At 34.1% G+C, this 22,038-nt stretch overlaps 1 protein-coding gene across 1 annotated transcript; it reads right to left on the bottom strand.

Moving 5' to 3' along the window:
* Positions 1 to 431: 431 nt before the first annotated feature.
* On the bottom strand, positions 432 to 2,761 carry LOC131042602 (uncharacterized). Its single transcript, XM_057975912.1, has 4 exons — positions 2,731 to 2,761; positions 1,432 to 2,554; positions 1,017 to 1,287; positions 432 to 920 (listed from the first exon to the last, which is right to left on the bottom strand). The coding sequence occupies exons 1-4, from the start codon at positions 2,759 to 2,761 to the stop codon at positions 432 to 434; spliced, it is 1,914 nt and encodes a 637-aa protein (XP_057831895.1).
* Between the last annotated feature and the right edge of the window lie 19,277 nt (positions 2,762 to 22,038).

Here is a 22,038-nt window from a genome sequence, read left to right as displayed (position 1 = left end):
GGATTGTTTTTTGTTTTATTCACATTGTTGTAGATCATCAGCACTCTATATAAAACCATGACATGGTTATTGTAATTGCTAAGTTTTTCAATATTGATATATCCTTCAGTTCTGAGAATTCTGACTAATCTGTTCAGCTATGAACATATTTTGTTTTCTTCGAAACAATCTGCAGGCTTCTTTTTCAACTCTATTTTCTGTGTGTCTTTTGAAATATATTTCTTTCATACCTCCTTCCTTTTCTCCTCACTTTCCTTTCTCTTCACTTGCTCTTCCCTTACACCTCCATTTTCTTTCAGTATATTGGTATTTTTTCTTCCAATCTCTTCCAACACTTCAATCGCATTCTTAAGATCAGTCATTTTTGCATTCAATTCTCTAATTTTGCCATCTTTTGTGTGAAGTAATGAATTTTTACTCAATATGTCCTTTTATAATTGTTGGTTTTCTTGATCAAGTTGAAAGGCTTCCTGTTTCACTGTTCTAATCTCTATAACGGGATCTTCCACCAGTTTATCAGTGGTTTCTGATAGAGATGTGAGTAATTGCCTCTCCCGTGTTACTGAGTCGAGAATATCATCAGTGGAAACCCCTTCATAATCTTTCATCAGTGGAAACCCATTTTGAAGCTCATGGACTTGTTGTTTCAATAAAACATTTTCTTGAATCCAAGCCTCCTCCCTGCTTGCAGACGTAGATTCATTTTCAGTAGTTAGTTCTTCCAATTTCAATTTCAGAGATTCATTTTCTGTAGTCAGTTCTTCATTTTTCTTGCTCAAATGTGTTTGTGAATGGGTGGTCAATTGCACTTCAGTTTGCAAGTTTTCTACTGTCTTTGCATTGCACTCTGAGAAAGACATTAGGCTCCATGTTTCATCTTCCATAGAGATTAGTATATCATTATAATCTCCCAGCTGTGCCTTCAAAAACTCACATTCAATGCACAAATCTACATATTCCTGGCTCAAAATTCTTCATTCATTAGTCATCAAATCAAGCTTATTTTGCAGCCCTACAACAGAATCTTCAAAATTTTCCTTACAAGCTTCCCACAAGCGGCAATCTTCTCTCATCTGCGCATGCAATTCCTTATTCCTATCGTTACATTCTCTCAATTTGTTTTCCAAGTCATCTTTTTCATCTTTTAAATGGACCCACAGAAGTTTATATTCCCTGCTCAATATCCCTTTCTCAGACTGCAGACCTACAACTTTGTTTTCTAAATCAGCCGTATTAGTAATCCACAACCGCTCGTCTTCTTCAATTTTTATATTTAATTCCCGAATCCTATCATTGCATTCTTTCAAGTTATTTTTTAACTAATTATTCTCTTCTTTTAGCACATTATGCAATTCTTGGTCTTTTTCTCTCAAAATATTTGTTCCATCAAGCTCATTTTGTAGCCGTATAAAAACCTTTTCCAGCTCATACTTTTTATGTTCTGATTGAGAGCACAAATCCTCACGCTTATGGCTTAACATGCTCGCTTCATTATACTCATTTTGCAGTTTTGCAATTGTAACTTCAAATTCTCCCTTACAAGCAGCTAATTTTTCCTTTGATTGTTTACTTTCATTAATGGATTGATTAAAATTAATTTGTAACCCTGCAACAGAGTCTTCAAATTTCGCCTTACAAGCTTCCCAAAAGCGGCAATCTTCTCTCATCTGTGCATGCAATTCCTTATCCTTATCGTTGTATTCTCTCACTTTGTCTTCCGATTCATATTTTTCATCTCTTAAATGGGCCCACAGAGCTCTATATTCCTGGATCAATGTCTCTTTCTCATACTCCACATCTGCAAGTCTGCTTTCCAAATCCTCCTTATTACGAAACCACAATAGCTCCTCTTCTTTAATTTTTGTATTTAATTTACCAATCCTGTCATTGCATTGTTTCAACTTATTTCCTAAACGATTGTTTTCTTCTCTTAGCACATTACACAGCTCCTGGTCTTTTACTCTCAAAATCTTTGTTTCATCGAGTTCATTTTGTAGCCCTAAAACAGTCTTTTCCAACTCATTTTTTTCTTCTCCTGATTGAGACCACAAAACTTCATACTTCTGGCTTGGCATTCTCGCTTCATTTAGATCATTTTGCAGTTTTTCAATTGCAACTTCAAATTCTCCCTTACAATTATCCCACGTGTGCCTATCTTCAGCCAATTTTTCCTTTGATAGTTTAGTATCATTAATAAATTGATTAAAATCATCTTCCAACTCAGCTTTTTCTCTGCTTATTTCATTGTATAATGCTTGATTATTGTGGACCAGAATCTTTGTTTCATTAAGTTTTTTATGCAGCTTTACTATTGTACCTTCTAAATTCGCCTTACAAGTATTCCAAAGGCAACCATTTTCAGTCATTTTTGCACGTAATTCCTCATTCCTATTATTCAACTCTTTCAACTCTTCCAATTTTACTTTTTCATTCCTTACTTGAATGCATGCTTCTTCATGTTTCAAGCTAAGCACTCTTGTTTCATTGAGCTCATTTTGCAGCCCTGCAACAGTGGCTTCCAACTCTGTCTTAGAAGATTCCCACAAGCATCCACCTTCAGACAATTTTGCCTTCAATTCTTCAGTCTTGCCATTGTATTCTCTTACCTTACTTTAATCCAATTCATTCTTTTCTTCCAATAATTCTTGCTTCATTAAGATCACCATCCAACTGAAAAACTCTTCCTTCAAAATCTGTTTTTTATGTTGAAATTAATCTTCAACTGCCCACCTACTCCTCCGTAGACTACTATCCATCCCATCTATTCAATTTTACCATGCTTGTGCCTTCCTTCTTACTCCAAACATGACAGTTTTTTGAATTAAAAATATTGATTGCAATCCATTTTATGTACATACAAGACAGTAGTAAATGGACTTGAACTAAATATAATTTACTGTTTAGTTTTCTTCTTCTTCTAGAATTTGTAGAAGAGTCTAGAAGCTGTATTATTTTAATACAAAAAAGTTAATTTGTAGAAGTTTGTAGAAGATATATAGCAAAAATACAGTAACTAGAACAGGGGCAGTTTTAGTGTGAACAGAACAAGAAAAATATGGAAAAAGTTTGATAGCTATATGTAACAACAGGGGACTCTGTTTTGAGTATATATCTAAGCATGAAAAGGAACAACAGCTCAATGTATTAAGCAAGATAATGTATGATTTTGAAGTATATTAAAATGAAAAGATATTTCTCTGGTTGTCTCTAATATTATCTCTGTTATTAAGAATTTCTGCTTTTAGTTTTCTTTTATGTTTCTTTTCCTCTGCCTCTCAGTCCATCAGTGGTATTAGAGCTGAAGGTTAAAGGTTATTGGGTGAAGTGACTGAGGAATTTTTTCAAAGAGATAGAAGGGTTTTTCACAGTCTATAATGGCAGCTCCAAGCACAAGCTTGACAAATCCACAGATCCCACAGTTTAATGGAAAACATTATGATTATTGGGCACTCACAATGAAGACATTATTTTGTGCACAAGATTTATGGGAGTTTGTTGAAAATGGCTACCAAGAACCAGTAGATGCAACAACATATAATGTATTAACTCAAGTAGAGAAAGACTTATTGAAGGAAAATAAAAAGACAGACTCAAAAGCCCTCTTCCTCATCTTTCAAGGAGTGAATGAAAACATTTTTTCAAGGATTCAAGCAGCAACAAAGTCCAAACAAGCATGGGACATTCTTCAAACAACCTATCAAGGAATGGAAAAGGTAAAAATAGCTAAGTTGCAAATGTTAAGAAGGGATTCTGAGACCATCTACATGAAAGAATCAAATACAATAGACTCATTTTTCACTCAAATCATTGGATTGGTAAACCAAATCAGATCTCATGGTGAAAACCTTGAAGAAAGAAGAGTGGTTGAAAAGGTTTTGAGAAGTTTGCCTACAAGATTTGAATCTATTGTGGTGACCATAGAAGAGACAAAGAATCTCTCACAATTTTTAGTGGATGAGCTTCATGCTTCACTCATTTCTCATGAACATAGACTAAGCAGGTCAACAAATTCAAATTTGGAGCATGCATTCAAGACACAAGTTTCAATCAGCCATGGTAGAGGCAGGGGAAGAACAAATTTCAGAGGTAGAGGAAGAAATTCATATAAAGGTGGAAGAGGCAGCCATTCAAACTCAAGTGGAAGAGGTAGTAGCCCATCAAGTTCAAGTGGAAGAGGCAACTATCAAACATCAACTCAAAATCAGCCCCAAAGCCAAAGGTATGACAAATCCTTAGTCCAATGTCATTATTGCAAGAAATTTGGGCATTACATAAATGAATGTAGAAAGAAGCAATATGATTCTAGACAACAAAGTGCAAATTTTACCAAGGAAAATCAAACTCAAGACAGCATGTTCATAGCTTGTAATGTTGCACAAGAAAGTGAGAAAGATATATGATTTTTAGACTCAAGTTGTAGCAATCATATGACTGAAAATTTGGAAATGTTTTCTAGTTTGGATGAGAGTGTAAAATCAGATGTAACATTGGGAAATGACAATAAAGTTTCAGTTATGGGTAAAGGTAGTGTCAACATTCTAACCAAAATGGGGGAGAAAAAGTATATTTCAGATGTTTATTTTGTTCCTGGACTGAAACATAACTTAATGAGTATAGGGCAGCTCATTCAAAAAGGGTATAGAGTCTATTTCAAGAACAAAGAATGCACAATTTTAGACAAATTTCCAAGCAATCAGCTCATAGCAAAAGTCCAAATGACAAGCAATAGAATGTTTCCCCTAAGGATAAAACCAGATTTGAAAGTAGAGTTTTCTCAAGAACATAACACAATGAATCCACAAGTTCATGAAGGAAAAGTTGCAGCAGTCCCCCAAGTAGTTTATCAAGCTGAAATTAAAGATGAAAATTGGTTATGGCACCTAAGATTTGGGCATCTAAACTTTGGAAACTTAAACTTATTGCACAAGAAGAAAATTGTGATGGGGTTGCCACTAATAGAAAAACCAAATAGAATATGTGAAGGATGAATTTTGGGTAAACAACATAGAGAATCATTTCCAGCTGGAAAGTCAATTCGTGCAAACAAACCATTAGAGATTATTTATTCAGATTTGTGTGGACCAATGCAAACACCTTCCATTGGTGGCAACTACTACTTCTTGACATTCATTGATGACTTCACAAGAAAAATATGGGTCTACTTTCTAAAACATAAGCATGAGGTGTTTCATTATTTCTGTCAATTCAAGGATCTTGTTGAGAAACAAAGTGGGCACTACATCAAAGCATTGAGAACAGATACAGGAGGTGAATATATCTCAAATGACTTCATAAGATTTTGCAAAGACCATGGAATCCATAAACAATTTACTGCAAGGTATACCCCACAACAAAATGGTGTCACTGAAAGGAAAAATAGAACAATAATGGAAATGACAAGAAGCATGTTGAAGGCAAAACATTTGTCAAATGAGTATTGGGCTGAAGCAGTAGCATGTGCAGCATATATAATTAATAGATCTCCTACTAAAAGTGTTATCAATATGATTCTGGAAGAAGCATGGAGTGGAAGAAAACATAATGTTTCTCATATGAGAGTATTTGGATGTGTGGCATATGCACATGTGCCAAATGAGTTGAGAAGAAAGTTGGACAACAAAGGAGAAAAATGTATATTTGTGGGATATAGTGATGAGTCAAAGGCATACAAGTTATACAATCCAATTAGCAAAAAGGTTATAATTAGCAGAGATGTGCAGTTCGTAGAAGATGAATCATGGGATGGAACTTTGGACAAAACAATCAATATTGCAGCCAACATACCACAAGAAGAAAATGAAGATTTTATATCAGCAAGTACTCGTTCAAATGTGACTCCTCCTATAGTTGTTCAAGGTCAACAAAGTGGACAACAAATGACACCATCAAGTGTAAGGACAGCCCCACACACTCAAGCAAATACTCCATCAAATGTGCAATTAACACCATCTTCAATTGGCAGTCTTGGTGCTGGACCATCAAGCCCACATTCAACAAATTCAAGTGACATGTCCAATCCTACATTAGCAAGCTTGAGGAGACAAAAAATCAGAAGTTTAAGGGAGATTTATGAACAAAATGAAGGTGAAAATAATGCAGTTTAGACTTCTCTTTTTGCTTTATACTTGCATGTAGATGATCCAATTCATTTTGAAGAAGCTATTAAGGAACAAAAATGGGTGCAAGCAATGGATGAAGAAATTGAAGCAATTGAAAAGAATGAAACATGGGAGTTAGTTAGTCTTCCACAAGGAAAAGAGGTGATAGGAGTGAAGTGGGTTTATAAAACCAAATTGAATGCAAATGGAGATGTGCAAAAACACAAGGCAAGGTTGGTGGCAAAAGGTTATTCACAACAACCCAGGGTAGACTACAATGAGACATTTGCACCAGTTGCCCGCTTAGACACCGTGAGAACAATACTAGCCATAGCAACTCAAAACAAGTGGGTAGTATATCAAATGGATGTGAAATCAGCTTTCTTAAATGGTATTTTAGAAGAAGTCTATGTGGACCAGCGACCCGGATATGAGATTTTGGGTCATGAAAACAAGGTTTACAAGCTCAAGAAGGCACTTTATGGACTCAAACAAGCCCCAAGAGCATGGTATAGCAGAATTGATAGTTATCTTTTATAAAATGGATTCAATAGGTGCAACAGTGAGCCTACATTGTATACCAAGATGAATGAGCAAGGTGAGATCATAATTGTTTGTTTATATGTTGATGACTTGATATTCACTGGTGATCTTTCAATTGGCATGTTCAAATCAGCTATGAAGAAAGAATTTGAGATGACTGATTTGGGTTTAATGAGATATTTTCTTGGCATTGAAGTAAGTCAAAATGATAAAGGTATTTTCATTTCACAATCTAAGTATGCAAAAGATATTTTGAAGAGGTTTAATATGATGAATTGCAAATCAGCACCAACACCAATAGTGACAGGTTTGAAGTTGAGTAAAAATGACAAAGGAGCTAATGTAAATCCAACTTTGTATAAAAAACTTGTTGGTAGTCTCATGTATCTAACAGCCACAGGCCAGATATAATGTTTGGAGTTAGTCTCATTTCAAGGTTCATGGAGTCTCCAAAAGTTACACATTGGAATGCTGGAAAAAGAATTTTGAAATATGTTAGTGTAACAAAGAATTATGGAATATTTTACTCAAAGTCAAATGATTTCAAGCTGATAGGATACACGGATAGTGATTGTGCTGGCAGCATAGATGATAGGAAGAGCACTTCTGGTTATGCTTTTCATTTTGGATCAGGTGTAGTATCATGGGCTTCAAAGAAACAACCAATTGTAACTCTTTCATCAGCTGAAGCAGAGTATGTAGCAACTACAAGGGCAGCGTGTCAAGCTGTTTGGATGAGAAGAATGCTGAAAGAATTGAGGCATGAACAAGAAAGTGCAACAAAGATTTATTGTGACAACAACTCAGCTATAGCATTGTCAAAAAATCTAGTATTTCACAAAAGGAGCAAGCATATAGACACAAGGTATCACTTCATCAGGGAGCTGATCAACAATGGAGAAATAATTTTAGAACATTGCAAGTCAGAAGACCAATTTGCTGATATCTTCACCAAACCATTGGGAAAGGAAAGTTTTGTGCATCAACGAAACAACTTGGGTATTATAGATGGCAGTTGCGATTAAGGGGGAGTGTTGAAATTAATCTTCAACTGCCCACCTACTCCTCCGTAGACTGCTGTCCATCCCATCTATTCAATTTTACCATGCTTGTGCCTTCCTTCTTACTCCAAACATGACAGTTTTTTGAATTAAAAATATTGATTGCAATCTTTTTTATATACATACAAGACAGTAGTAAATGGACTTGAACTAAATATAATTTACTTTTTAGTTTTCTTCTTCTTCTTCTAGAATTTGTAGAAGAGTCTAGAAGCTGTATTATTTTAATACAAAAAGTTAATTTGTAGAAGTTTGTAGAAGATATACAGCAGAAATACAGTAACTAGAGCAGGGGCAGTTTTAGTGTGAGCAGAACAAGAAAAATATGGAAAAAGTTTGATAGCTGTATGTAACAGCAGGGGACTCTCTTTTGAGTATATATCTAACCATGAAAAGGAGCAACAGCTCAATGTATTGAAGCAAGATAATGTATGATTTTGAAGTATATTAAAATGAAAAGATATTTCTCTGGTTGTCTCTAATATTATCTCTGTTATTAAGAATTTCTGCTTTTAGTTTTCTTTTATGTTTCTTTTCCTCTGCCTCTCAGTCCATCATTTTATTGTCTCAACTTACTGCACAGTTCTTCACATCCTTGGCTGAATATACTCGCTTCATTAAGCTCATTTTGTAGCTCTGAAACCTGGTTTTCCAACTTCTGTTTACAAGAATCCCATAACTGTTTATCTTCAGTCATCTTTGCATTCAATTTCTTAGTTGTATCACTGATATTCTTGAGGTTATTTTCTATCTTAATTTTTTCTTGCATTAATTTAGTCGACATTTCTTGGTGTTTCTGGCTAGATTTTATTTCATCAAGAATCGCATTCTGTAGGTCTGCAACTTTTCCTTCCAAATTCCCCCCTACGTGAATCCCACAATCCCTGATCCTTATCCATCTTTTCTTTTAATTTCATAGAACCATCATTGCATTTTTCCATTCATTTTTGTCATTTTTGTAGCTATAGTGCATAAGTCCTTATGTTTCTCGCTCAATGCATTTCTTTCCTTCACTAAAGAATCAAGCTTATTTTGTACCTCCACAATTGTTCCTTCCAATTTTGTCTTGGAAGCATTCCACAAGCTCCTATCTTCAGTCATTTTATCTTGTAATTCCTTAATCACATCATTGAATTTTTTCAAATTATTTTCAAACTCATTCTTGTCCGCTCCTAATTGAACGCACAATTTTCCAAGATTTTCACTCAATAGTCATGTTTGGTCGAGTTCACTTTTAAGTCTTTGTAATTCCTTAATTAGATCACTACTTTGTTTTAATCTATTTTCCAACACATCTTTTTCTTGTCCCAATTGACTGAACAATTTTTCATGATTCTCACTTAAATTTGTGGCTTCTTTAAGCTTATATTCTAGCTCTGAAATTGTACCTTTCATATCATTTTCACAAGAAATCCACTTGTTTTTATCTGAAGTCATTGTTTCAAGCAATTTGGTATTGGCGTCTTCACACATTCTCAATTTGTTTTTCAACCCATCTATTTCTTTTCTATCATTGGTAACTGTAGTCAGTAAACGTTCATTCAGGCTTTTCAAATTTGTCACCTCGTCTTTTGCATTTACTGAGCATATTGGTTTTTTTTTTGCTAAGGCCCCGCAAAGATATTGTACAGTCACCTTTATTAGTTAGCATGTTACTATTTGAACTTCCTTGGTACAGTCACCTTTATTAGTTAGCATGTTACTATTTGAACTTCCTTGATTTGTTCAAAGGTTGAGATTTACATTTTACCTGCTTGTTATTGATTTTTGGAATTCTTTTCATCTTGATGATGAATCAGGGAGTGTGATTCGAAATGTTGATGGGAAAAAAATATTTGAAATTCTTTTCATTCATCAGATGAATCAGGAAGTGTGAATCAAAATGTTAATGAAAAAAAAAACATACAATCAAATCCAAAAAATTTCATAAGAAATGATATGATGTTAACCTATATAATTTTAAAATTTTGATTGTATATATGAAATCACAATTGATGGAAATTTAAGACATACATAAATGTGATAATGTGCATCAACTTTCTTAGACTAAAAGAGTTCTGCGAAGAATGTAAGTCTGCAAATTAGAATCGCTTCACCAACAAGTTAGATAAATAGATTCTTTTCAACAAAGAAATTTGAGGATCTATATAACTAGCAATTGCAGGGCTTGAGAGAAGGGTTTTGCACTTTTAGATAGTATACATGACATTTAAAATTATTATACATGTTATTTTTTCCACAAACCGTATACATGACATTTTGAATTATTACTAAGTCGTAAAAAATTATAATATGTAATACATATTGATATATATTATTATACAATGTTTATTATAAATATATGAATTTATTTAGAATATTTTAAAATGGTAGTATTAAGATATAATAATTTCTAATTTTATATGAATTTTTAGTATGTTTTTCTTATATAAATTTAGAAACTTTGTCAATTTATTTTTTAATATTTTTTATAAGATTGTCTTAAATATCAATATAGGAAACTTCCAATGATTGAAATGATAAGATATAATCATTTCTAATTTATTAAAATGTTCTAATAAAAAAATCTAAAATGGTTTCTATTTTTATAATAAACAAGATTTTTGGGTGTGAATTTAGAAACTTACAAGTAAATTTAAGATTTTTTAGTACATTACTAATTTATCATTGTTTTTTTAATTTTTAATTTTTTTGATGGAATTATTTGTTTTCACTCCAATTGAATTTTATTGGAACTTCAATTCTGTGAAGTTGTGAAGCTTAAAAAATTTATATTAAACTATTCACAAATTAAAAAAATTTACACTTTACATTTTTTATAAACGTAAAATTAAAGGCATTAGAATTATTATACCGTCATTAAAAATTCATACGGCAGGCAAGGGTGGTCATCAAATTCTAGGCCTGGTTGCATCCCTTCTATTGAAAATAGATTCCTTCATGCAAGCTTTTATAAAAATTAAAATTCTATCAAGTAATTTGAAATTATAAGACCTATACAAAATAATAATACAACTATAGCACAATAACATAAGACAATTTAATAAGCGAAAATGCGAAATCAAAAAGCAGCGATTAATAAACACAATCTGTTAGGAGGGCGCAGACAAGTTTTTGCCACATGCCCGAAAAGCATTACTGTCTTTAGCCCGCCATGTAAGAAACGCCACGCATCAGAAACGCATGCAAATAATACATTGAATGCAAGGTGGATATCGACTTTCGGGCAGGGTAGAACAGGGAAAAAAGAAGAACTCAGGGCAGGCAAAACCGAAGCAAATGCGCTTTCTACAGATGGGAAATGGCAGGTCTTTTATTCAAAAAAAACTAAAAGGAAGATGGGCAAGCTTCAAGATGTCTCATTAAATTCCAATAGGGACAAATTTGACCAGACAAGGCAATCTCTAGCATCTGGGGCTAATCTTGTTCCACTCGGGAAAATTAGGGTTTTCAAACCCAAACCTGAGATTAAGCAGAGGACAATATGTAACATACCGTCGAAATTAATGGAACCACAATGGAGCATTTACAACCAAAATGGGGTATCTGTGAAATGGAATGGGTTTGGAAAAGATATAAAGGAGATTATCAACTGGTGGTATGCCCTATATCCCGGAAAGGTAAGTATTACTCTCTTGAAAAATAATTTCCTATCAATTCTGTGCGAAAATCAAAATACAAAAAATGATATCCTATATGGTAAATTAAAATTTTATAAAGGACATGGCTTCCTATGCTGTGAATGGAGGCCGAATTTTGATCCTTACTCTCAGATCTTAATTAAATGCCCTAGATGGATTGATTTGGGTTCATTACTAGTAGAATGTATAAATTTCAAAATCTTAGAATGCATAGGGGAACATTTTGGGACTTTTTTGGGCTGTGAAGGATTGGATAGAAAGGATTTAAGCAAGCATATTAAAATTTTAGTTGAAACAGGCAATAATATTTCAGTTTTAAAAGCCACCATGATAGCTACAAATAGGGGGGAGTGGAACATATATCCCACCTTCTACAGTGGGGAATTAGATGAAACTGATATCTGCTTAAAATCGTATCCAGATCAGATTAAAAGAGATGTTCGAAAGGAAAACCCTATAATAGAATTTCATAAAAACTTCTCCCTGGTCTCTCCCAATGTTCAACCTACTTCACCCTTAGAGGTCTTCCCATATGAAGATAAGCCCAACTAGATAAGGAATATCAATAACCTAGACAGAATAATAGAGGAGGCTAACTCTATTAAAGAAGCAGCCCTATTAGAGATGTCAAAAAGGAACTCTGATACGGTGGATTCATTGAGATCTACCCCTGAAATAAAAAACATGGAACAGGGAATTGAGGAAGGACAAGAGGAAGTATCATCTAGAGTTGCTACAGTTTTAGAGGTCTTCAATAATAACGAAATCGAAAATCTTACCCCAGAAGAGGAAGCTGAGAAGAGGTTCCTAATTTAGGAGCTCATGGCTTCTATGGATGAGGAAGACAATAATGAGTATAGGGAAGGAGATATCATTCCTTATTCTACTAATGTTTTTTCAGCAGTTCATTCTCAACTGAATGAGGATGAAGATAAAGAAGGGAAAGATATCCAGCAAACCTTAGGAATAAAAAATATCTATGCTGGGAAAAGTTTATCTGATTGTGCTAAAGAAGTTAAAAGTAGGGGTAGAAAATCACTGTGTGAATTAAGAAGGAAGGATGGGAATGCAAAGGATCAAGGCAAATTAACAGCCTTCTTTGATGCTGGGAATGGGAAGGGCCTTCCCACAACCCAATGAAAATCTCGACATGGAATGTTAGGGGTATGAATGCCCCTAACAAGCAGCGTCTAATCAGACACAACATTATAAAATTGAAACATGACATTGTTCTTATACAAGAGACCAAATTAGCCCAGGAGGAAGCCGAGGCTTTCAAAAGAAAATTAGGTATGCTTAGAGGTGAATTTGTGGAAGCTTTGGGCACTTCAAGTAGTGTAGGAATTATTTGGAACCCGCGTAATATTTTATTTTGTCCATTAGCAGGAAACAGAAATTGGTTATTAGGAAAAGTCACTAGCAAACATAACAATCTCACATTTATACTAATAAACATTTATGGCCCGGTTTTAGATGCTGGAAAGTGTAGAGTTTGGGCTGAGATTTCTTTCGTGATGGGGTTAGACCCCACTACTCCAGTTATTCTAGGAGGAGACTTTAATGCTATCTTAAAATTGTCAGAAAAGAAGGGGGGTATTAGAAGGGAACCGCAGTCCCTAAAAGACTTCCGAGACTGGGTTACACAATACAATCTAATAGATATGGAAACTAGTAATGGACTGTATACTTGGAACAATAGAAGATTAGGTTTTACACAAATTGCAGAAAGATTAGATAGATTTCTAATAAGGGGGAAACTGAGTGATCTATCAGTTAATCTTTCAGCATCATTACTTCCATCATCTAGATCTGATCATTATCCTATCATCCTCAACATTGAGGGTGAGGCAACACCATGGTGTTGTCCTTTTAAATTCAAAAAAATGTGGATGCAAAACTCGGACTTCTATGAACTAATCTCCAAGTGGTGGTCGGAAGTGAAGTTTCAGGGATCAAAAATGTTCTGTTTAGTCAATAAATTAAAATATATCAAAAGCAAGTTACTGAAATGGAATGGTGAAATTTTCGGTAACATATTTGAAACTAAAATTTCACTAGAAAAAGAGATCTCCGAACTAAATGAAATAATATTTAGACATGGTATGGACTAGGACAACTTTCTCAAAGAAAAAGAGCTCCTCGAAAAGTATGAGGAGACGTTAACAAAGGAAGAAATATTTTGGAAGCAGAAATCGAGAGAAAATTGGCTTCAAAATGGGGATAGGAATACCAAATTCTTTCACAACAGCACGAAAAATAGGAGGAATACTAATAGTATTCACAAGATTATGAGCAATAACGACATACTATTGGAAGATACAAAGGACATTGCTAGAGAAGCAGTGGACCATTCTAAAACACTATTTAGCTCAGAATCCTCCTCGATAGATTCAAGGCTAACAATGCTTAGGAATATTCCCAAGATAATATCGGAAAATCAAAATAAAGCACTTAACAGCAAATTCACTGAAACAGAAATAAAAGCAGCATTGGGGCAACTTAACCCTGATAAGGCCCCTGGTCCAGATGGTTTTCCTGCGTGTTTCTTTCAAAAATGCTGGCACATAATAGGTAAGGAGGTGGTGGAAGCATTGGAAGCTATAAGAAATTCTGGAAGTATTTTGAGGGAGATCAACACCACTTTTATCACCTTGATTCCAAAGAAGGAGGGATCAGGAAATTTTGAAGACTTTAGACCCATATCCTTATGCAACACAATATATAAAATATTCACTAAAAACTTAGCTAATAGATTAAAAGGTGTCCTCCCATACATTATTGCAGAGGAACAAATTGGATTTGTGCCTGGTAGATCTATCTTCGATGGCATAATCATTGCCCAAGAAACCATCCATTCGATACAATAGAATTGATCAGCTGCTATGTTAATTAAATTAGATATTAAAAAAGCATATGATAAAGTGGATTGGAGATTTCTGTGCAAATGTTTAGAATCCTTTGGTTTTCTAAACAATGGATTAACCTATTATTTGAATGCATATCATCACCCAGGGTATCAATACTTATCAATGGCACCCCGGAAGGTTTTTTTCAGATATCTAGAGGGATTAGGCAAGGAGGTCCTTTATCCCCCTTCTTATATATCATTATGGCAGAAGCTCTTGGGAGAATCATAAATAGGGCTAGAATGGATCAGGTTATTAAAGGCATTAAAATAATAGAGGGATTGGAGGCAATTACCCACCAATAGTTTGCTGATGACACAACGCTGATGGGGAGTGCAAACAGGATTGAAGCCATTGCTTTCAAAAGGATATTGGACATCTATGCACTAGCTTCCAGTCAGGAGGTAAATAAGAGAAAATCAGAGATCTTTTTCTTCAATACATCTCAAAGCATAGAAACAGATATTTGTCTTATCTTAGGCTTTGCTAAAGGGAAACTTCCCTGTAAATATTTAGGAATTCCAATGGATAAGGGAAATAACATTAATTCATTATGGAGAGATATCTTAGAAAAGATGGATCTTAGGTTAAATGCTTGGAAGAACAAATGCCTCTCTTTGGCAGGGAGGATCACTCTTTTAAGAGCAATTATGGCAACAATACCGATTTACCGAATGTCCTGTCAGCAATTACCAAAAGGTGCTAGACAAGAAATGGTTAAAAAAATGAGGAAGTTCTTTTGGAATATGACTTCGGACAAAAAGAAATTTGTTTTAATTTCTTGGGATAAAATTTTCCAACCTATTAATATAGGGGGAGCTAGCATCAAGGATTTGGGAGAACAAAACAGGGCTCTAGGGGCGAAGTTAGTCTGGAAGATGTACTCAGAACCTAATCTTAAATGGGTTAAAATTCTCAAGGCTAAATATCTCACAAACTCTAACCCTAATTGTATATTTAGGACAGAGATTTTCCCCAAGGGATCCAAAGTTTGGAACTTTATGCTCGAATGCAGAGAGGTGATCAGTAATTATCTTACATGGGATATTGTGGAAGGATCTGAGGCACTATTTTGGGAAGACTCTTGGGGGGGTTATACAGCCTTAGACAAAATAGGTATAAGCGAAGATGTCATTAATCAATGCAAAACAATCAGGGGCAGGTTTGTAAAGGATTACATTAAATTTAACTCGGATGATCCTGCTTTGGGTTGGGAGTGGAAATCTCTCGATGAACTGAACTTGGCAAATGCAGATATGGAAATCCTCTAGAATAATCTGCGGCATAGGCATTTATCATTCCATAGTGGGAAAGACAGGATAATATGGGCAGGTAGTTCTTCAGGCAATTATAAAGCTAAAGTAGGATATTCACTCTTAAAACACAGACGGATAATACCCAATCCTAATATACCAGTAAGCTTATGTTGGAATAACATTGGTCTTCCTAAAGCTGGAATCTTCACATGGGCAGCGTCCCAAAAAAGGATTCTCACCACAGATTGGTTTTCCAAATTAGGATTCTCAGGACCATCGAGATGCCCTCTATGTGAATCAGAGGAAGAAGATGCTAACCATCTACTTCTCAATTGTAAATTTAGTCAAAGTTGTTGGGATTGGCTTTGCTCTAGCCTAGGCTGGCAGACCCTGAGACCTAGGGATATTTCAGACTGGTTGCTCAGTTAGCACCCTCCTCACACAAACGATATATACCATTTAGTATGGACTATAGCACCGACAATTCTCATATGGGAAATTTAGAAGGAGAGAAACAGGAGAGTTTTTAAAGAGAAGAACATGAGGGTAGAATCTCTTCTAAATAAGATTGAAGCAGCCATAGTGGAAAAAACTAATAATAGATTAAGACTTATGCAAAAAAAGACTATTAACTTAACCAGATGGGATGAGGTACTACGATCTAAATGGATGGGCTTGATTATTCCTCCATATATAGGGAGTGGAGGTAGTCAGGCTGAAATAGAGAGGAAGTTAACAAAATGGGAGCCACCACGAAAGGGTTGGGCTAAGTTAAATTTTGATGGTGCATCTCATGGGAATCTTGGAGTGGCAGGTATAGGTTGTGCTATCCACCAAGATGATGGAACATTACTGGCTAGTATTAATAAACCCATTGGAAAAACTACGAACAACATGGCTAAATTCACAGCATTAAGAGAGGGATTGATTCTAGCTAAGTCTCTCAAGATTAAAAATCTAGAAATTGAAGGAGATTCAACCTTAACCATTAATGCGGTTAGAACTAGAAAAGTGTCAAATTGGAAATTGGAAGCAGAATTGCTTCGAATCCTGGATTTGACCAAATACTTTGAAGAATTCTCAGTTAAGCATATTTATAGGGAAGGCAATACTATTGCAGATAAGTTAGCCAATCTTGGGGCAGATGGAATCTCGGACATCTTTAGGATGAGAATATCTTCGGAATAAATAGTAAGGATAGCCCGGTCTCATTTCACCTTATACATTTATGAGTATTTCATTTCCAAGCTCTTAGAGGCCGCTGTAGCTGATCCTTTATAATGGCACGGTGGATAATAGAGCCTCAGATATAGTCATATATATATATATCCATATATATATATATATATATATATATATATACACACACACATATATATGTATATATATATATATATATAACTTATATATTTATATATTTGGGTATATTAGGACAGACTGCAGAGCACTCTTCTTCAATGGCCCTCTTCCCCTTTATAAATATATATTTATATACATATATTTATATATATATATAAATATATTCTTATATATATATGTGTGTGTGTGTGTGTGTGTGTGTGTATCACTACATATATATATATATATATATATATATATATATATACATATATATGTATATAGTTCATCACATTTATATATACTTATATATATATATTTATATATATATATATATATATTTATATTTATCTATTTATACTTTGTTCTAATATACATTTAAATATTTAGATTATTGTATTGTCAGGATACATATTGATAGGTATATCATATATTATCTGAAGCTAAGATTGTTATTCTTCTAAGTTATAGTTACTTATAATGGGTTTCTCCCCTCTGCTCGGGGTTTTGTAAGGGTTATGGACACGCTTCAAGATTTCCTCGCATCAACTTGTACTGATAAATCTTAGGCACATTTGGATATATTACATCATGCCGATTACTCATTAGTCTTTCACACTCTTAATAATGATTAAGTAGGATTCGTAAGCAAAAGATTGGAATTGATAGTACTGCTCATTATTAAGCTTACAAGAGCTTATTTATAGGAGGATTACAGAACTATCTGTAATAGAGACTTGTATAGATTTTAGCTTAGATTTGATTTATAATAAAGATACGGAGCAGTTAACACAGATGAAAGCACTCATATATCAAGTAGGTAATAACTCAATATTCGTTATAATGATGGATTTTGGCTCTTAAATAGCATCAGCTCTAGAAGTTCAGGCATATCGCTTGGCTTAGAAGGTACTCTGAAAATCTGAAATATGGACACTATTATCAGACTTAAGAGCTCACAGAGACAAATGGCATTCATTGGAGAAATCTCTAAGAAGCAATTGAAAGAAATCATCTTATTCCCTCAGGAGGTAGTGATTCATGTAGTTCAGAAGGTTTTAGGCAAGGAATACATCAACAGCGAGGATAGAACAAGGGCAATCAGCGATGTTGCCACCATGTTTATAGCAGTGGTGCTGCAGGTAGATAGGAATAAGGAGCATATAGAATAACTCTGCAGAAATATCTTTATCCCTTCCATCTTGGTAGACCTTAATAGGGTTTTGCTCAACATTGATGAGGAATTAACAATTCTGCATCCTAAACATTATGATATCCTGATTGAGAATTCCTGCCCAGTACCTAGATACCCAATTCTGTGTGTGGGAGAAACAGGGAACTTCGAGGCTAGAAGGGAGGAGATTGGAAGAAGCTTGGAATTTCTACTTTGGCTATTGCACGTAACACTTCCAAAGCGAGAAGATTGGTTCGAGAATTATCTAGAATGGGAGGGAATAAATATCAATGCTGAACCAGCGTCACCTACTAACATTGGTTAGGATTTATTAGGCCTAGTGCCTTTGTTTTCTTTATAGGGGTATTTGGAAACTTGTTTCTTATGACTTCTGACTCTCGGCTTACTATATATCGGCTAGTGAAAGAAAACATAATAGACAATGAACTAATACGTATGCTTTTGGTAGTTGCTAACCAGATATCTTTGGTTATTATAGGTTTCTTTACAGGATGCCCATTTGTCTAACTTATCTGTTGTGCTTATGAATTACTTCCTTAAATATATGGGGCTTTCATGGGTATATTATGGGAAATATGAGGTATGGAATACATGGTTTCTCGAGTAAGGGGATTTTGAATGAAAGAAGGGGAATACGTTCAGGCATATAGATGTTTGTAGATATATAGAAGGAATTATATATTCTTATGCATATGTATATGGTCTCTATTCTTTCTGTTCTGTCATATATATTTTTATATGCATATGTATATATAAACGGCAATTCTGTCCTTCAATGCTTATATGTATGCATATGTATATACATATATATAGGTTTATGCCCCTCATCTATGATATGGCAAGGATGAATTTGGTTTATTGCAGGTTTAAAGTTACTAAGAAATGTTGTTGGAACTAATAGTGATTGATCATTATTCTTTCTTATAGAAGGCATAATTGTAGCCTGGCTAATCTCTTAATTTGTTACCCACAAGATTCAGGTGGTTATAAGCTAAGGGATAGCGAGGCTATAATTCCCCTATAAAGGGCAGAATGTTGTATACATTCGTATAATGAGCTTACATTTCATTTATGTAAACAATGCTACTAATACTTTGGCAGAGAAATATGTAATATGGTTTTGCAGATATAGGAGACAGGAATGAAAGATGATATTCAAGGTATCAGAGGCACCGCCAAGGTAGAAAGGATAGACCCATTCAAGCAAATATTTGCAAAGAAATTATGTAGAGAAAGAAATTGGAATGATTATAAGAGACAGCTTCTACCCTCAAAAGAGGAATTGTAAAATTTATAAATTTTTGTATTATCTGATCCCGTAAAGGATCTGGGCTAGACTGGAGGTTTTCTTATCTCCATTCTTTCCTATCGGTTCCCACACTGAATGAAGATGTAATATTTATTATAATAGAAATAAAATTTGGCCTCGGCCTTTTATCGATCAAAAAAAAAAATTATAAGACCTGTAATTAATTTTTTTAATCATTAATTTGAGATTATAAGATCTGTAATTAATTTTTTTAATTATTACATCGAGAGGCATTCCTAAAGTTGCAGCACAGAGTGAAGGATAGAATAAAAGTGGAATATTTCGTATAAACAACAAAGAAAACTAATGACTTGAAGATAGTTACAAATCTAAATGAAGTGGAAAATATGAAACTTATGGAAGTGCAAAGAGTCGGTTACAAAGGCATGAAGCAGATGCATTCTGATTTAATTTATGTTCTCCATTGCTGGACGTGTTTGGGTAAGTGTTTCAATTTCTACACTCCCTATAGCTTGAAAAAGAAACAAATCCTGTCGCATTGAAGTGGTTTCTATTCACAACTTGCTAGGGTTCATTCTTAATTGAATGAGAAATTGAATATAGTATATGATATGTTGAGGGTGAGGCCTCTGCTCAGACATTAAGAGGGCCTATAGAAAATGGGCAGGTTAGTTCACCAAGACACCACTCAAGGAAAAAGCTAGAGTAAAAAAATGTTTTTTCAAATACACAATGCCTAATACCACTCTTTCCAAACTAGAGGACTACGTTTAATATGATTGCCAATTGGGTTTACAGCAAATTTACATAAGAACAAATTGAAAGCTGTCATTTTGTGTTTTGCGTAATTAGGAAACATATCAATATGGGCTTCTAGAATTGGTAAGTAGTTTTTTGTTTTACATTTATTTGTTTGGTTTTATTTTGTACAAAGTGATTGCTACATAGAACTCACTCTCATTTGAATGACTATCTAAATGACCTTCTAATGAAGCCTTTGATTTGTATACAGACATGGAGTATCTACAAGAAAAATGACGATTTTATTCTAGGAGAGTGAAGATTAATTGAGGAAGAGTCAAAGGTGAATAAATAAGAGATATTAAGGGTAATCCAAATTTCTTTTCTATGCAGGCAAGGTGCTCCTGAGATGAGCATTTGATGTTAAAAGTGGTGCCCATGCTAATAAGCAATACAAAGATTTTAGCTCAGGCCACTATAAAATCGATTCTTTTATGAACATTGTAATCTCTTTGTTTCTAGAAAATTTGGAGTTTCACCCAGATCAGGTATGCCCCATTTTGATTTTTTGTTAGTTTTTTCTATTTCCAAGCTTCTATTTTTATCTTAATATTTTTTTTGTATTATCTGAAAATAATGTCTCTACAAGTTTCAAAAAATAATTATAATTCTGGAACTTAGTAGTGTGCAGGTAGGCTAATTTATTAGTTTCCCAGGTTCATTAGAGATCATATTATAATGTTCATATACGAGTTTCAGAAAATAATGTTCATACTTGGAGAAAGAGTGGGAGAGGATATATATTCACATTTTGTTACTCTCCAAGAACTTTGAAGACTCTTTTCCAAAGGAAAACTCACTCTATGCAAATCAAGTAGTTTAATCAGAACATTATTTTATGAAGTAGAACCAATACACATCCTTTATATATGAAGGAGTTAAATGATTATTGATTTTGAAAACAAAAGACATTCTAAATTATGGATCTATTTGTACACTTCCGCATTGGTATGCATGCATGTGTGAAATGACACAAAAATTGAAGATGGTTAGTTTATTCTCATCATTTTTTGGGAAAATCTTCAATTCTTCCAATATTTGTGGTTGTTCAAATGTGCTAGATGGAAGCTAAGTGATGATATAAAGTGAATTTCACACTCAATTTTCATGGGTAGATTAATAAATCTATCCTTACAATAAATAAACTGCAGGAACAACTAGACAAATATGATTGATTTTATGTGTTTTACAGAGTTGTATGCATTTTTTTCCTATTGTTTGTTCCTTAAAACTCATTTAGAAATTCTCAATATAATGTAAATATATTCAACCAATGGATTCTTAGTAGCACTCTATTAAGATATCATCAACCTTTATTTAGATCTTTTATTTTTTCAATAATAAAAATAAAATGAATATTTTAATAGAAAAATAAGAGCAATATTTTGATAGGAAAGGGAAAGAAAGAATCTTAATTTTCAAAATGATTTTCTATATTTCTAAATCTCAAACATAAACATATAATGTTTCTAAATTCAAAAAATCAAAACATTCCTCCTCTTGTGTCTAGGGAGATGAATGAGCAGCTTATGTGTCCTATTTTGTTGGAAGAACTTGAGCGGATTGTTTTTCAAATGAGGAAAGGAAAAGCTCCAGGACCGGATGGGTTTCCGATTGAATTATTTCAAGAGTTATGGGATATCATCAAATTGGACTTACTCGATGTAGTCCAAGAGTCCCAGAGGAACAAACAGATGCTTCGGGCCTTGAATGTGACCTTCATTGCACTAATCCCTAAGTGTGATGGAACCGAGAGGTTAGGCCAGTTCCGCCCTATATCTCTCTGCAATGTGATATACAAGATCATTTCTAAGTTGATAGCAGAGAGGATGAAGAAGTTCTCAGGGGTTGTTATCTCAAAGGAACAGAGTGGGTTTGTGGAAGGACGTAAAATTTTCGATGGTATGGTCATTGCTATGGAGACCATTC

The sequence above is a fragment of the Cryptomeria japonica genome, chromosome 9 (assembly GCF_030272615.1).
Source record: "Cryptomeria japonica chromosome 9, Sugi_1.0, whole genome shotgun sequence".
In the NCBI taxonomy this organism is placed as follows: Eukaryota; Viridiplantae; Streptophyta; class Pinopsida; order Cupressales; family Cupressaceae; genus Cryptomeria; species Cryptomeria japonica.
Note: the sequence above shows the minus strand (reverse complement) of the source record. Positions and strands in the feature narration are given on the sequence as shown.

What these genes read in the sequence shown, in the direction of transcription:
- LOC131042602 (XM_057975912.1), bottom strand. Translation starts at nt 2,761, where the DNA reads ATGGGATGGATAGTAGTCTACGGAGGAGTAG. An exon ending in AGTAGTCTACGGAGGAGTAG is followed by an intron (nt 2,555 to 2,730) that starts GTGGGCAGTTGA and finishes AATTGTCTGAAG; the next exon opens with GTGGATGCTTGTGGGAATCT. An exon ending in AAAATTTTGAAGATTCTGTT is followed by an intron (nt 921 to 1,016) that starts GTAGGGCTGCAA and finishes GAGTTTTTGAAG; the next exon opens with GCACAGCTGGGAGATTATAA.